This window comes from Megalopta genalis, chromosome 3 (assembly GCF_051020955.1).
Source record: "Megalopta genalis isolate 19385.01 chromosome 3, iyMegGena1_principal, whole genome shotgun sequence".
Taxonomy (NCBI): Eukaryota; Metazoa; Arthropoda; class Insecta; order Hymenoptera; family Halictidae; genus Megalopta; species Megalopta genalis.
Genome location: NC_135015.1, coordinates 16986470 through 17005115, shown reverse-complemented (window position 1 = coordinate 17005115; position 18646 = coordinate 16986470). Strand labels below are relative to the sequence as shown.

The 18646-nt window shown below is 40.9% G+C and overlaps 1 protein-coding gene across 4 annotated transcripts in view; it reads left to right on the top strand.

Moving 5' to 3' along the window:
- Positions 1 to 18646, top strand: part of InR-2 (insulin-like receptor-like) — a 238848-nt gene that overhangs the window by 192814 nt on the left and 27388 nt on the right. For 3 of the 4 annotated variants that reach the window (XM_076520213.1, XM_076520214.1, XM_076520216.1), the window contains exons 3-5: positions 3824 to 3998; positions 8547 to 8793; positions 8927 to 8947. In XM_076520213.1, the coding sequence (XP_076376328.1) occupies positions 3824 to 3998; positions 8547 to 8793; positions 8927 to 8947 (443 nt within the window). The remainder of the gene's footprint in view (positions 1 to 3823; positions 3999 to 8546; positions 8794 to 8926; positions 8948 to 18646) is intronic. The other variant, XM_076520215.1, reaches the window with a different exon arrangement.

Sequence of the window (18646 nt, the reverse complement as noted above, 5' to 3'; positions counted from 1 at the left end):
GTTACATTACGTTACATTACGTTACATTACGTTACATTATGTTACATTACATTACATTTTACATTACATTGCATTTTACATTACATTACATTACATTACATTACATTACATTACATTACATTACATTATATTACATTACATTACATTACATTACATTATATTACATTACATTACATTACATTTTACATTACATTGCATTTTACATTACATTACATTATATTACATTACATTACATTTTAAATTGTATTACATTATATTATATTATATATTTATATTACATTATAATACCATTATAATAGTAATTAATAATTAATACCTCTCCCGCGAATAGTGCGTTGTAACAACAGGTCCAAGCTCAATGTAACACACAAAGCACGAAGAAACTCAAACGAATGTAGAACGTACGTGCAGACGTGTGTCGTACAAGTGAGATTACAAGGTTACAACGCGGCCCTCGGCCGTGTTACGTAATGTCGTTTTACAATTGTGGACACTGTCATCGCAAGAGCCGATTTTATTTGACAAGTAGATTCAGGTGGCATCTCGGAGCATCCCGACAACCCGATCCGGCGTATGTATCCCGAAAGATTGATCGACTGCAGGCCGGACACGTACCCGACGATTAAGTTAAAAGCAACTTGATGAAGGTTATATGTTATCGTTTCGTCGAGAACGGTACTTCGACGTGCGGCTCGGAGGGTTCTCGGCGCGCATCTGCCCACAAAGTTTCGGTGCCCGGGAGAGAGCACGCGGTTCGTCGCCTCGCGACCGGATGATCGGTGGACGCGCGTCGCAAAAAATCAGCCGGTGACGAACAGGCCAAGTGGGCGTCCATGTAGGCGTCGGTGACGCGTCGCCGAGCCGCGCCGGTGGTGGCGGCCGTCCGATTCGGTTTTCGCGGCGAAAGATATTCAAGGAAAACGGGCGTCTTCGGTGCACTTGACTTTTAAAGTGGCCATCGCTCGTCTCTGCCCCGACCTCGGGTCTAGATAACCTGCGGGAAACGTCGCTGAAACGGCACCGCCGAGCCCTGTCCGACGTCGACGTTTGACGTCGTGTCTGACCCTGCTAACATCACAGCCGCGCAACCTCGGCGAACTCGCTCGTCCCCCAGCGAATTTATTTGGCTGCCGTGTTTCACTTGGATCGCGAACACGGCGAACAATACGTGTCTCGGCCGAAATCGCGCGTTCTTTTTCTAATACAACACGATCTATTTTTGCTAATATCTCGGTAACCGTTTGTCTTAGACCCTGTTTCGTGTAATACTTTTTTACGTAGAATTCGATGCTTCGTCCGAATTCGGGGAGAAGTGTAAACCGTTCCGTTGAAAAAATTCAAGGTGACCTTCATACCGCGATAACGAAGCAAAATAACGTAAAATCGATCGCAGAATTACACGGCGCTTTGCGAACCATGCAACTTTCGTTCGAAACATTTTCTCGTACGACGAATATTTTACGAGTTATTCGGTGTCGTCGCGTTGCGAGAATAATCGTGTCTTCTCTTCCCAAATTGTTCACTTTTGTTTCCACGCTGAGGGTCAATCGGGGAGAATTCACTGTACTCCGTTTCGATCGGAGAATTTTATAAACTGCAACGGTTGAACGATCGCACGCAGTCGAGTGGCGTGCCTCGTAGCGATGTATGTATCGAGTACAATTTAACAATTCAAATACAGTAGAGACTCCGTTATCCGAACGTTTATTTTTACAACACTCAGCTATCTAAACTATTGTTCTGTTATCTTAAGCAGTGTATTATTTAACGACATTATCATCTAGTGAACAACTTGAACGGCAGTCTTAGATAATACAACATTCTGGTATCATGATGTTACAAAAATAAACGGTCCGATAAGGAATGCTAATATTTGATGCTTCTAATATTTGATTCAATTATTAGTGTTAATAATAGTAATTAATAATAATAATAGTTATTTATATAATTTGTATATTAAATTAAATGCATTGTATAATTTATAAATATTTATACGATAAATTAAACGAATTATATAATTTATAAATATTTATATAATTTATAGTACTATTTTTTAATAGTACTATAGTATAGTTACTATTATATATTATAGTATATTATATTATATATATATATATATATTATAGTATATTATATTATATATATATATATTATAGTATATTATATTATATATATATATATTATAGTATATTATATTATATATATTATATATTTATATAGTATATTATAATATAGTTACTATTTTTTAATAGTTATATAATTTATAAATACTTATATAATAAATTAAATAAATTATATAATTCATAAATATTTATATAATAATTATTTTATCAATAATTAATATTTGACGGCCCTTCGACCCTCGTCATTCGAATGCAAACGTTCGAACCTAAAGGCCAAGCAGGGCCGGCACCACCTGGGCCACCCCGAAGTCCATGTCCCACGAGTTTGCGCAAGTTTTTGCGACGGCAGAATCGCGCGAAGATTAGTGGAATGTCTTCTAGTCGGACGACGACGTTGGGTCGGCATAATTTAGCAAGCAAACAAACAGGGATAAAAACAGCCGAGTCTATCTCGGAGTAGCTTTAATCGAGCCCCGGCCCGCTAAACGGTCAATATTTTCTTCTCGTTATCGTGCAACGTGCGGCCCCTTCGGAACCAGTGCCGTCGTCGTCGTCGCCGTCGCCGCGACGAACGTCTTCGTCGGACTCGCGTCCCCCGTCCATTGGATCAGTTGTCCGGCTATACGAATACGTAGAAGTTGGCCGATCGAGTTTGTCCGGTTTCGGCGGAAGGGGGGGGGGGGCGACGGATATCAAAGATCTAGTCAGCCTGAGACAAGGTTGCCCGACCTTGCCGACGGATAGCCAGTTTCGTTTCCCCGTCGACCGATAATTGGTAATCGACAGTAATCGATCCGTAATCGATTTAATCGAGATCGTTCGATCGATTCGTCGTTTCGCCAATTACGTGACACCGAATTCCGTCGCAGCGTCCTCCACTCGGATCGCGATCACTTGCTTTCTGCAGTCGAGACGATTATCATTAAATCGATCTTCTTCAGTCTCGCCTCTTTTTAATGTTAAATCGATCCTATTGACTCCTCCTTTCGCGTATTAATAATAATATAATAATATAATAATAATATATAATAATATATAATAATATATATATAATATATAATAATGTAATATAATTATTAATGTATGTATAATTATTGTAAATAATTGTATCTCGAACGAATTCTTAAATTTATCTAAAAAATATTGTCTATCCTCGTTCAATTATTTTTGGAATATCGAAAATATTCATTCTAAAGTTATATTGATCGAGTTTAGTCCCTTGTATTTGTATTACAACAAGCTGTATACGTATATCAATTGATTTATGGTTGAGATTTATATTTTATGGTTGATTGACAAATACAAATCATTTGTCGCCTCTAATACATCTTCGATATTAACAATTTTTATAATTTCAACTGGCAAAGGGGTTGGAGGAAATAATTCTTATATTATTAACTTACCAAATAATTGCCAAACAATTGCCAAACAATTGCCAAATAATTGTCGAATAACTGCCAAACTTCTATTAACGCATAATTTCGCGTTCCATTAAATTCTGGTCGAATCCGCGACGCAGAGTCCGAGACAAATTACGTATCTATGCTTTTTTAACTGGGCTGCGTACGGATCGTTATGCGAGTCTCGTTCGCCGAAACCGTCGGCGAGACGGAAGCATCGCATAAAAATCTTTACAGCCAATGCAGCGGTTGGATAACGCGGAACAGCAACGGGAGTAACGCCGTAATTTTCTGTCGCAGTGTGCCAAAGCATAGACATAAGAAACTCCGTGAATCAGTTCTCGAAACTGAAGGGGTGCCGACTAGTCGAAGGATTCGTACAAATCGTACTGATCGACAACGCCAAGACGTCGGAGTTTGCCAACATCTCTTTCCCGGAGCTGAGGGAGATCACCGGATATCTGCTGTTTTACAGGTAACCTTTTTTTTTTGTATTTCCCTACATCAAATGTTAATTCGAATGTTAATCTTCGCTTCGAATCAGCTGCGAAGTTCATATCGTTCACGGTACAATAGCGAATCAAATAGCAAAACATACAGAACGCTGATTATAATTGTGATTAAAAATGTGTTAGCTGTTCGAAGATTTGAACAGAGTTTTGTTGCTTTAACAGCGAAATCGTTGTTCAATAAAAACTACAATCGAATAGAATTTTAACCCTTTGCACTCGAAGCCATTTTAAGTTTAAATTAATTTCTCTGACTTATGGTATTTCCGTTTTATATGGCAAAGTGCATTTTTATCCATACGAAATTTATAGTCTTGCGACTCGTACAACAGTTAGACTTTTAACAATTTTTTTTTACGCCTAGATTTTTATAGTGTAAAAATGATCTTGGAACGTGATATAACAATTTTAATGGCGCCACAGAGTCGCCGCTCGAGTGTAAAGGGTTAATTAGAAATGTGTCAAGTGCGTGTTACGGATAGATTTGTATTCTAAATTATTGTTCATTTTCATCGTAAACTACATCTGTATATTTATATTTAGCTTTAAAAATGATCTTGGAACGTGATATAACAATTTTAATGGCGCCTCAGAGTCACCGCTCGAATGCAAAGGGTTAATCGGAAATGTGTTAAGTGCGTGTTACGGATAGATTTGTATTCTAAATTTCATTCTAAATTATTGTTCATTTTCATCGTAAACTACATCTGTATATTTATATTTAGCTTTAAAAATGATCTTGGAACGCGATATAACAAATTTAATGGCGCCTCAGAGTCACCGCTCGAGTGCAAGGGGTTAATCGGAAATGTGTTAAGTGCGTGTTACGGATAGATTTGTATTCTAAATTTCATTCTAAATTATTCTTCATTTTCATCGTAAACTACATCTGTACATTTATATTTAGCTGCTTCGAAGAGATAAGCACACAAATTATCATTTATTCTCATTATAAACTGTGCATCTCTATATTTAGCTGCTTCGCGAACAAGAACACCGGCGATTCGATGTTCCGCACATTTCGCCAGTTTAACGAACATATTAATCGCGAAACTGAACAAATAAATTTTATATCGAGTGCAGAAAATTTGCTCCCTCCGCTCGAACGCATATCCGAGGCACTTTTCGAAAATTATTCACGATTGCCGTGCGCTCGGCTGTTGATACGCGTGCACGGAAGGGCAGCATGCCCGGTTAATAAATGAAATGAATAAATAACGATACATAAATGATCGTGCACCGCTCTTTATCGTTCGACATTTTTAAGCTGAATGAATATATGTATAGAAACGGTGTACTAATGAACGGTACTAATAAATGTAAAAAGGCATAAAGAATTCGAGAAACAAAATCGATTCGAGCGCCGAACGTTTGGAGATAAAAAAGAAAAAACGAGCATTTTTCATAAAAACCGGACAGAATTTTCCCTGTATTTTTACTGTAACGGTGTAACGGCTGAAAGCTTTTTTTAATTCCATTTCTTTGTAACGGAGGACTGTGCAAGTAAATATGAATAAAATGATGATTATTATTATTATTATTATTATTATTATTATTATTATTATTATTATCAAAATTGCGCGAGAGAGGAAGAGACTGGCATTCGGAAATTCGAGGCGCCGATATTATGCGATGGCACTCGATGTCGAGTGTGTTCCCGGGAAATCGAGGCCGTCGAATCTTCGGCAAACGCGACGCGCGACAGAAATGATATTTCGCGCGCGACGGATCGGTTGGCCGAGTAAAAACGTTCAACGACCGCGTTACGACCGTTTTACGAGGGGCCCGGCATTAATCCTCGGAAATCGCCGGAAACTTCGGCGACGGGGCATCGTGCCAAATAGGAATTAATTCGCGACAACCGAAGCCAGCCGCCGCCGCCGCGCATCTTCCAGGCTGCGTCTTAATGCATCCCTCGGCGGTGCGCGTCTCGAGGTCGCTGCTCGGACACGGAACTCGCGCGACACGGGTCGTCGTCTATGGTTGATCGCAGGAGCCCCGCTAGCAACGCATGTCCAATCTATCTTGTCCGTTTCCGAAGTGACGACGATTATTCTTCTTCGTCTTTCCGAAATTCTTGCTCCGCGGCGCGCGCGCGCGATCGAAGCGGCTGCTCTCGAACGCATAACCGGCAGCAGCGATCGGCTCCTATACGCGTGTACGCGTCGATAGTTTACTCGCTCGCGAGCGGAACGAGCAAGAGATCCGCGGCCGCACAAAAATCTCTCTCCGTCGGAGTTGCTCCGATGATAAACGATCTATGCACACGGAATGCCGCCGGAGAGTCCGGCAAGGCCGCCTCCGTCGGAGGTGGAAACGAGCCGAGAGGATCGTCGACTTCCTCTTCGCGTCAAGGGTCACTAAACTTCCTGGCTAGCTCTCTTGTCGTTATTATCTCTCTCGCCGGTTCCTCTTCTTTATTTCCTTCCTCCTCTGCCCCACCTTGTACCACCGTTCGTTCGTTCGTTCGTTCGTTCGTTCGTTCGTTCGCTCGCTCGTTCCTTCCTTCTTTTTTATTCCCGGCCGATGCGATATCGCCACTCACGTCCATTAACGAACCTTACATTGTATTGTGTCGGCTTGGCCAGAAACTCCGTGTCGGCTCCTTTCAAGCTAATACAAAGCTTCTTTCTACGTCGTCCGATTTCTTTATTCGAATATGCATTGGCCGTGATTACATACGCGTGACTCGAACGCGAACTTTTGAGCGGCACAAAAAGTGACGATATCGGAACCGATATCACCCGAAGTGCATATTGTTTTACGACGACGACGACGACGACGACAAGATTTATTTGGATTCGTTCGAGATTTACACGATTGTTTTTGTTGTAGTATGCGCGAAGTTTTTTTAAAAACAATTCTCACAGAGATGTCTTCGCGATGTTAGGAACCGCGAAGGAGAGAATCGAGTGTCGGTCGTTTTTACTGGTTTCGCGGTGTACAGCGAATTTCTATCTAATCGATGCTCAAATTGCACGCAATAATGCAGAATTTTGGGAAGGGGAGATATGATTATTCGAGGCCTGCGGCTCGTTTTTACAGTTACCGATTGTCGACAACTATGAAAAATATCTCCTCTTCCCTATCTCTAAACGAATGAGTTGGAAACAATGCGATAAAAAATAAAAATAAAATATATATATATAAATATATTTAAAATCCGCATAAAATTCGCAGCCTACGTACGACCTTTTTCCATTTATTACATAACATCGTAATCCATCGACAGCTTCCCTCGAAGAAGCTCCAAGAAATTGCCTTAAAATCACAGCGACCAAAGTCTTACTATTGGTTTGCTTAAAAAGTAATTTCGTTCTTTCACGAGAAAATAAAGGACGATTTTCTAGTGTTCAAATTATTTTAAGTATACTTAAATATAATTATTATATTATTAGTTACACTAAAATACTATTAGCAATGATTCGAATATATTATCAGTTGCGCTAAAATATTATTAGCAACAATACGAATGTATTATTAGTATCACTAAATATAGTAATAGATTATTTAACGATGCACCGTTCTATAATTTTGTCAAACATCTTTACGGTAGTCTCGAAATCTTATGCCAGCAGAAGCGCAACTTTTTATTGACAAAATACCGAATCAGCCGCTGTTTTAACATCCTCGCAAAACGAAATTTTGTTGAAAAACGCAATTACTTTCCCGCAACCCGATACTAAAAATTCATGTAAATTAAATCAATTAAAACCAACTGTAGCAGCGGAGCCAGTTACTGTGGGGTAGCCAACCACCGTGCCTCTCCTTTATATTCAAGCCTAATTAACTGTACATTCATCGAAACGACGTGTCAAATATTTTTATTCGAGTTCCACTAATTGTTGCCATTAACTATTGTTATTATAATATAATCATTATTATCCATTAATTATTATTCGATTGAGCCCTTTTTTTTAAAGTAACACGTTTAAAAATATGGATGCTAACTTTCGAGAAGATTCACTTGTATTTGTTATGTCAGGATACCGATATTTTTCTCAGTATAAATAATTTCGCATAAACATTAAAAAATCACCACTTTTCATAACGGTAAAGTGACTTATGCCACTTTCAAAATAAACGGCTCAATTGTCAAAATTGAACGCGTTAAAGACTGAAGAATCTTCCAAGTCCTCGAGAAACGTCATTTAGATCGTTAAAAGTCGCGTTTAGCAGCGAACACGCGCCTTGAAGGCTGCCTAACAGGGCACAGTAGCTGGCTCCTCTACCCTGCACGGAGGAACGTTTTTACGCTAGTTCCCGATGAAATTCCCGCGTCGAGGGTCACGAAACATCCTGTCCGGCTCCGGCGCTATTATCTCGCGGATTAGTTCTTTGTTTCCTTCCTTCCTTCCTTCTTTGCTCCGGTTCTGTTCTCCTCGCGGCCTTCCGGCTTCTTTTCCGGCGCGTCTCGTTCTTCTGTAACGTCGTAAAGCACACGGTCCGGCCGGCCGGCCGGATTTCCCATTCACACTCGGCTTCATCCTTCCCGGTTCTCGTTTGTTGCGCAGGGTCAAGGGGTTGCGCAGCATCGGCCGGCTGTTCCCGAACCTGACGGTGATCCGCGGCCATTCCCTCTTCATCAACTACGCCCTGGTAGCGTTCGAGATGATGAGCCTGCAGGAGATCGGGCTGCACAGTCTGACCACGATCATCAGGGGATCGGTGCGGTTCGAGGCGAACCCGGCGCTATGCTACGTCAAGACGATCGAGTGGGAGCTGATCGCCAAGGCCGGCAAAGGGGAGCACGTGATCGGGGTGAGTCCGGCATGAGAGCAATTACGGTCAACGGAGGAACATGCGAGACAGTTCTAACGAATCCGTTCGCCGATAATCGCGTCACCAGATGTTTCTTCTTCTTCTTCTTTTTTTTTTTTTTTTGTTGACACAGCAAATGGCAGAAACAGAAAAGGTAAGAGTACCTATTATGAAACGTCGCTCGATCACCACCCCTTCCTCGAAACGGCAGCACGGATGTGATACGATAAGAAAAGAAATAGATAGATAGAGCATACGCGAGAATGGATACGCGAAAATTCTATATCCATATTTTTGAACGTTGTTCTTTGTAGATTCGCAAGGCACTGTTTTACGTTACGATCAGCTGTAGAAGGGAATGTTTCGGGTAAAGGTACCTATTATGAAACACCGCTCGACTGCGATCCCCTAGCTTGGAACAGCAGCGCAAATGGTACGATGAAAAATAGATGGAGCACGTGGAAGGGGACATGTACAAATTATGGCTGTATTTCCGAACGTTGTTCTTTTAGAAATCCACCCACGCGAATACCGTGGCGTTACGATCGGCTGTAACAATAAAAGAAGCATTTGCTCGAATACGAATCGAAGCAAGAACACATACTGTTTCATATTGTGTACTTTTACCTTGAACACTCGATAGTCGATGATCGAATTCAGGGATGTGATTTATTGTTCCCCGTGGCATTTTGTGAAACGCTTTGTCCTAGCCCCCCTCCTCCCACCCCCAAGTCTGCATTTCTATTATATATTAATTTCTTTATCGTGGCTGTTTGCGTTAATTTATTGTAGATATTCAGAGGTCAATTCAGAGGCCACGTGACACGATTCGAAGGCAATTCGGAGGCCACGTGACGCGATTCGAAGGCAATTCGGAGGTCACGTGCCACGATTCGACGGTTGACACTATTAAATAGAGTTAAATAGGGTTTTATTAAATTACATAAGCGTGGGACTAGCACAGGGAAATTCATAGCAACCCGAAATTTGGCATTTCCGGGAGAAATAATTGAAGCTATAAAAACGAGCCGTAGCAATAAATTACATAGGCGTGGGACTAGCACAGGGAAATTCACAGCGACCCGAAATTTGGCATTTCCGGGAGAAATTATTGTACCGGGTGTCTGGAATCATTGAATGAATAATTATAAATTTAATATCAAGCTATGAATCAAATGTCGAATACAAAATTTTAATCAACTTTCTTGTCTGTTGTTATTCACACGCGTATTTGCAAAGAATAATTCTATGGCATTATAGCGAATACGAGAAACACAACGAAATCTGTGAGACGAATACAATAAATTCTCCCAAATTGTCCCTCAGCTTGTAAACAAAAATGGTGTCGAGTCTAAAATGTCGAGTCTCGCGGCTCGTTTTTTATAGCCACCGATTGTCAACGACTACAAAAACGCGCCGCGAGCCACGAACAATCGTATCTTCTCTTCCGAAATTGTTCGTTTCTGTTTCCAAGTCGAGGGAAAAATTGGAGAGAATTCATCGTATTATCAATCCGAAAATCTCGCAGAAAAAAATTGTTGTTGGTACGTTAACTGAGTTCTTATCGTGACACCGGCATGTCCCTGGTCTCTGGCACGTTTATGTCTCTGGTGACTCGTCTCCGCGAACGGACATTCGATTTCGCGATGATTATACTAAAACAGACTCGTCGAAAAGCAATTGCGGTGCGCGCGAACAAACCGTGTGGCCGTTAATAAAATAATTGCAGGATCGGGTGAAAAATCACGGGACTCGTCGGGCGATTGCAGGATCCGTGCAAAAATTATAGGGCCGAACGGATCGATTGTAGATTCTGTGGAAAAATAATTCGCAACGCGTGCAGAGAATCTGGGAAACAGTCGAATTTACGAAATAAAGGATCCGCGAAAAAAGATTATAGGGATCGATGCTGCAATTGTACGATCGGCTTTGAAAATTACAGAGCTCGATGAAACAATTATAGGATCAGCTAAAGTATTGTTGCGTTACGCCGATCGATTGCAGGATCTGGACAAAAATTACAGGGCTTATCGGACAATTGTGTGACCAGCGAAGCGGCGGTGAACTTCTCCGACCGCGAATGGTAGAATCTGCGATTCTCGTGAGTTCTACGAAGTTGGTAGGAAAAACGGTTGCAGGACCAGCTAGAAATTTATGGAATGGTTTAATGAAACGTTAGCAGGATCCGCGAAAGAAGTTTGTTCGAGGAAAAATTTGTGCGAAAAGATCGTTTGCACCGCGCAAACGAGATTAAGTTCGCAAGAACTTCGCCAGCTTACAAATGTGTATACCCCTCGCCCCCATAAAAACGTGGACACCTGCTTAATTGACGTAGTTATCTAAAAAGAAAAGTCGTGAAATCGTCGATGAATATTATTATGATTTTTGTGTATATATTAGGGAATATATTTATTATACTATATTTTTCATACTATATTGGGCAAAATATATTTATTATATTATACTTTTTATACTACATCAGGGAATATATTTTACCAGTAACGTATTTGATATTTCACCGACGACAACAATTAGAATTTAATATATTAAAACAATTACTACGATAATACTACAATAATAATAATATTCAATGTGTAATATAACAAACGAGTAACAAATTTTCGTCGGTGTAAAACTTTTTTTTACTAATCTTTGGCATTCCATAAATATTCTTTCACTCGGCTTGTAATAATCTTATAAAAAAATTTTTATAATTTTTCCAAACTTCGCTGCTCAAATATTAGACCCTAAATGATCTGAACAGTATCTCTATGAGATTAAAATCTGAAGATCGGTCGTTCTATTATTCTTACAACGTAAGTCTATCTACTTGCTGCAGATAATTTTAATATATTTTAGCAGTATGCTACGGACCATTGTCTCGCATAAAAGTAAAATGTTTTACTCGCTAAATGAATTACACTCCCTCCGAAATAACATTCGCCGAGATACATCGTTCTGCAACATGAACTCATATTGTTTACCATTTACTTGCTAAAAGCGGTAAGTGCCCATACACGAGCGCACAATGATCCGCTTCCATTTGTCCGAGGAGATCGTCGCCTAACAATGTCGTTCTGCAGTAAACAGAACACTGCGCGAACTGTCGGCCCGTCATTATCAGCAGCGTCCTATTCGATTCCTGATAAAGCAGCGATACCGGCGACACGTTAGGACACTGTTCCCAAAAGGACGCGGCTTTGGGAACACTCAACAGTAACCACTGTTGAAAGTCACGAATCTTGTGCTCCGCTGCGCAAATAAGGGTTGCTCTAGCTATGCTTCGAGATAACGGAGCAGAGAAAGAGAGAGGAGAGAGAGAGAGAGAGATTGTAAATCCTAATGGACTATAAATAGGCTCCTGCAGGTTCGTCGATAGATGGGGTTCGATATTTCGATTTTTTTGGGGCTCTGAAAGGTCAGGGAATGATCCGGACTGTTACACTTTTAGCGATCTTTGCAAAATTCTTTTCACTCTCGAGTTCATTTTCAGTTTTATGTTTATCTATTTTATATTACATTATGTTATTACTTTATTATATTATTATATTATTATATTATGTTATTACTTTCATAGTAACAAAGGCTTTATCCCGCTGACGTTTATTATTTTTATTATTATTCTTATTATATTCTTGTTACTTTTATTATTTTTATTATTCTTCTTATCGTTCTTATTATTCTTGCTATTCTTATTATTTTTATTATTCTTATTGTTTTTATTATTCTTATTATTTCTATTATTCTTATTATTCTTATTATTCTTATTGTTCTTATTGTTCTTATTATTCTTACTACTTTTATTCTTCTTCTACTTCTTCTTATTTTTATTATTATTCTCATTATCCTTTATTATTCTCACGAAAAATCAAAACAGTGGTTATTTATTTGAATTTCAGTTTTTAGTTTCAATTTCAATAGTTTTCAGTATCTCCTGTTTCAATGACAGCAATACGTTGAAAATAATTGCGACAATATCCTGAAATTCTCGCAACGTCTTCACGATCCATTTCGAGCCAGCTAATGAACCAGCTGGCTGTTTACGACGTGTATACTCGTCGCGAGAAAACTGTCAACAATGTTGCTACGTCGCGAGTATACTCGCGTCACGAAGAAATAACATTTTCTGTTATGACGAATGCACCCGTCGCAAAGAAATAGCAACATGTTTCCGTTGCCAGGCGTATCCTCGTTAAGAACAGCTAACCGGTTGGTGGAATATTCCAGTAGGAACAGCGAGAAGCGAGTACACGCAGAGAGCAACAAAAGTAAACGAGCAGAAAAAGGGAGGAGTGTGGGCGTGATGAGAAGGAAGAGCGTACAAAGTAAGATGACAAGACAGATGGTCGGGTAAAGAGAGGAGGGGAAGTGTGGCAAGAGGAGGGAAGAAGTGTAGCGAGTAGCAAACGGTAGTACGGGATCTGAAACGTAGTCGAAAGTAGAGATTAGGGGCGGAGGAGGGGGAAGAGTAACACGTTTAGCGACCGGCTGGCTGGTGAGTAGACGTCGCCGGAATGCGTCCCGACGGCGACGGGAGGCGACGGGACGCGACGGGACACGACGGGACGCGCGACGCTCCATTTTCTGCCGGGCGGCGCAGTTGCGCGCTATTTTCTCCCGGAGTTCTTTGTCCGAGAATACGCGGCCCAGACGAATCGAGTCGGGACACACGGCTCGGATCGGGACGCGCGGCTTCGGGCCGGATCGGGCCGGCCAGATTTTCCGGCGCGTTCCGTCGAATCCGCGCGAACCATTGACGCGTCCGTTTTGTCACTCGACGACCAATTGCTTCCGGCTCGACGGTTCCCCTTGGCCGACGCGCCGCGCCCCGCCGCTGCTCCGCGAGTCTCGCGTCTCTCGGCGCGTCCCCCCTCCCTTCCCTCGCGTCGCCCCGCCGCGTCCCTTTTCCCGCGTCGCGCGGCCGGAGGCCAGAATTATCGGCCGGTTCCAGCGTAAATCAGAGGACCGCGTTCTGACGACGGTCTCGACCCAACTATTTCTGGCGTAGACCGACTGTCCTCGCGGCACCGGGATAATAATAACGTCATCTTGACCGCGGGACCTCGCCTCGGCTCGAGAGAGTTTCCCCGTTCGGCCTGTGTCGGCCAGGCGAAAATAGGCGCAGCCGCAAACAAAGCTGACGATTGCCTCCTCGACGGTCCTCAAACGATAACGAACCCTCGAAACTCGGCGCCCTACGCTATCGTCGTTCGAACGCGACTGTTTATTGGAGACGCGATCGGGTTCGATATGCGCTTACGGAACCGAGCGAACTTCAACCAACTCTACGACTCGTTCCCACGGCTTTCGAACATTACTGCCCGGCAGTAATAATAATTAATGCTCGTGCTCGATGATTGCGGAGGTTCGAGCCGTTTGCAAAGTTAGCGCAGTAAATTCTCTGTCCGAGATCGTCCTTCGGCATGTAAACAAAAATGGACTGTTTGGGAATAGGAGATACGATTACTCGAGTTGGCTGTGTGTTGGCGTGTACACTCGTCACGAAAACGTGGCAGTATTTTGTGGTAGGACGAGTATACTCGTCGCGCGTGAAAAGTAGCGATTATTTGCTATTTAAATTATATTGGGTTGGCAACTAAGTAATTGCCGATTTGTTCAATGAAATGAAAAATTTTTTTTTATTTGGAACGAAGTTTAATCCGTAACGTATTTTCCATTTTGTTCGATGACCTTTTGCCATCTCTCCGACAACTTGAAAATTCCACGCTCGTAGAAAGTCTGATTCTTTTCGGTCAAAAACTGAGTTAAGTGAGATTTTACAGCGTCATCATCGTTAAAAGTTTTACCACGAAGGGAGTTGTCCAGGGATCGAAATAAGTGGTAATCCGAAGGCGCGAGATCAGGGCTATATGGTGGGTGTAACATCGATTTCCAACCAATATCCATCAATTTTTGCCAAGTGGACAAAAACGTGTGCGGCCTAGCATTGTCCTGCTGGAAAATGACACCTTTACGATTGACCAATTCTGGTCGCTTTTCCTTGATCGCTGCATTGAATCTGTCCAGCTGCTAACTTTCACGGATAATAAAAAATAACATAATAATATTAATATAATATAATATATAATATATATAATATTAATATAATATAATATATATAATATTAATATAATATAATATATATATAATATTATGTATATATATATATAATATATATATATAATATATATAACATTTACGGATATCATAAAAATGGGAGTGAGAGACATCTATAACTGAAATCGGCAATTACTTAGTTGCCAATCCAACAATTATGAAAACAAAATGTAAAAAGCAAAAATATATTCTTAAATTTCAAGATGTTTGGAATATTTCTAGGGCAATCCTCGAGGTGTTTACATTGTTATAAAAGTAAGATCAGGAGAGAATCACGATGATTGCTGTTCTACATGCAATCTGTCCATTTTAGTTTGCAAGCTGAAGGACAATTGGTGAGAATTTACTGTATCTACTCTAATCTGCGGAATCAGAATTGTGTAACAGTACAATACAGTGCTTATAATTAAATTGAATTTGCCGAATTTACAATATATTTAGAAATAACATTTTACTCACAACATTTGCTTTCAATCTATTTCTCTTCTTATCAATAATATTCCCCGCTTTTCAATAACAATTCTAACAAGGTATACTAAAAAATCTGTAGTCACGTGTAGAGACAACTGTAGAATTTAATTACGCATTGCAACATAATTACGCGCGCACGTGTGTGTATGTGTGTGTTGACCTAAAATCGCGCATTCGCCTTCGAAGTTTAAACACCGTTGCAGAGAAGTCAAGGAGCTCGCAGAGGCTGGCTATTTTAATTGTTCATGCCCGACGACGTTGGTTCCAAAGAAACAAAACAATCAAAATAACCGTGGCAATTTAAGCGGTGAACCGTCGCTACTGGACTAACCTGTTATTTGGGTGTGACGAAATGTTTCGCCGTACCAGGAAAAAATCCCCGACGGGCGTGACGATTTTTTTTCCTCATGGAAACTTCCCACAGTAACATCTGCGGCTATAAGGAAAGTCATTAGTGCCCGTCGAAACCGAGCGCGGCCATACATTAATACGTTCGAATTTGCATAATTTGTATGTAACGTACTGAAGGCGTCAGGATATATTAAAGAAAACTGTGTAACAACTGTGCGTTTGTGTGATGGGATATATATTTAACAACGATTCGACTATGGGACACTGGGAATATTTCTTTCATCACGTTTCCTAAATATGTCATAAAGTATTTTGTCGAAATAGACGATGGAAGGATTCGGCAAACGATATTTTCTAATTACTTTAACCCTAGAAAGATAACCATATGACAACGTACGTAAAAGATAACCATACGCTTCAGAGGCGCATGCTTTTCTAAGGCGTCAATTTTATACTAACAATGGATATTTATTTAAGTTAATCTAGTCATTTTAAAGGTTTGGCATTACTGTAAAAATAAAATGCATTTATATTATATTTTTTTATATTTTAAGTAATTTTAAACTTAAATCACTAGACCTCTATGAAAAATTAACAAAAATCAACAGTCTTCGCAGGCGCCTCTGCGACGTAGGTTATCTTTCTCGGGTTAAGCGTGAGAGTATAACATTTCACTGCGAGAAAAGAAGTCCCCATTATGAAACGAGTTGAAAAAAAAAATGAATTCCCCGGTTAAGAATGAAACGATCGTAACAGGTTAGAGAATCGACCCCCTAAATCAGGGGTGTCAAACTCGCGGGCCGAGATGAACATTTTTGCGGCCCAGTCAATATATCCGACGCAAAGCAAAAATAAAATAGAAATGTGAATTAGAAATTTTGAAAGTAGTCTCGGCCGATAAAATTTCTCCCGAAATAGGAAAGATAGTATCAGAGAAGAGATATCAAGTATCAGGACGTAAACAATAATTTAACTTTATATATGTTTATTACCTATATATTACTAGATATTACATTACATATATTACAGATATTACATTACATATAAATTATATGTTACATTATATATATATTACATTACATATATAATATATTACTAGATATTATATATTACTAGCGATATTACTAGTCAAAATAAAAATATTCTATGAACATTGATTTCTTTTTTGCGGCCCACCTAAAGTTAAGCATTGTTTATTTGGCCCAAGTTATAGCTTTCGAGTTTGACACCCCTGCCCTAAATGATCCGTGAAATCAAAAGATCTGGGCTAAAATTACTTATCGTTTCCTTCTGTTATTAAATGTCCTGTTAAATAACATGGTTCTCTTATTGAATGCAAAGCGAATATTAGGATAGATTCAATATTATTTTTGTTCAGTTGTGCAGTGTTACAATTGTCACTCTTTCACATCCGCGCTCGTCTTTGAATTTTATTTACATTACCTCGTTTGTTCATTACGTCATTACCCTATTTATATTTTCATATTATTTAGTACATCATTTTAGTCCCCGTGGTATTTAAAGCGGCTTACATAATCGCGCTACGTCGGTCTTTCCTTCTTAATACGAATTCTCATCCTTTCTCTCCGTCTCTCTCTCTCTCTCTTTTTTTCATTCTTTAAATATCACCTTTCCCTTTAAGCTCGTTTACTCGATTTTCAACGAAAGCGAACGAAATAAGCGAAAAACAAAGTGGCGCAGGAGAAATTTGATTCAGTCACGATGTTTAATGAATCTCGTCGAATCCAGCCGCGGCCAATTAACGGGCTAAGTCAGCAGAAAGAGCAAGAAAGTGAATCTCGATACGATTCGAAGAGTTCCCGGGTGGCACGAACCTCTACCTTTGGGAACCGTTTCGAAACGCGCGCGGAGAGCGACGGGGTGGTTATTACAGGCTTAGAAATGAGAGTACGAGCGGAACAAGCCATTAATATTATTCTCGCTCGACCGAGACCCGTCGAACACACAAATGGACAGGACTATCGTCCTGCGATCGGTTCGGAGCCGCTGCATCTCGCGCACAAGTGGACCTTTAACCGCGCGAGCGTGACGATCGGCCGAGCAATCGCGTTCCCGTTCTTGCCCGGCGAGTCTCGGCCCCCCAACGCTCGCAACATTGTGTTTCGTCGGCCGATTAAAAGCCCCGAGAGCCATCCACCCCCCCTAAAAAGTAAATCTTATTTCGTGAGGTTATCGCGCGATTCGTCACGCTCGCTGCCCGCTGCCCGCTGCACGATGACTCTCCGGTTTTTTTTACCCGTCGACCGGCTCGGGGATCGCATGACTCGTTGAAACGGGGAACGATCTTCTTTATTACCAATGTTTTTCGGCTCCGAAGTACGCTTCCGTTTTCGGACACAAAGTTTTCGAACGGACGGACTGCTCGCAAAATTCGAACCGACGGCCGATACAATTTAGCCTGACCCGTGTTCGCGTCGTTTCTCACCGGTTGCTCCGCGATTTCTTCGTTCTTAAACGGTTATGACGGTCTTAAACTGTTTGTGACGAGTGTACTCGTTAAATTTATTTAACCAAATTTTAATATTTAAATACAGGGTGTCCCAAAAATGCCTCGCAATACGAAAGTGGCGGGTTCCTCGGATCATTCGAAGCAACTTTTTCCTTTAGAAAAATTTTCTCCGAGGCACCGTTGACGAGTTATTAACGAAAAACAGTGACCAATGAGAGGCGAGCTCGGCTGGCGCGAGGCGACCGAGCCAATGAGCGGAACCGGGCTTCGTGCGCTGGTTGGCTGGGCCGCCTCGAGTTAGCCGTACTCGATTCTTATTGGTCACTATTTTCTGTTAATAACTCGTTAACGGTGCCTCGGAGAACATTTTTGTAAAGGAAGAAGCTGCTTCAAATGATCCGAGGAACCCGCAATTTCCGCATTGCGAGACATTTTTGGGACACC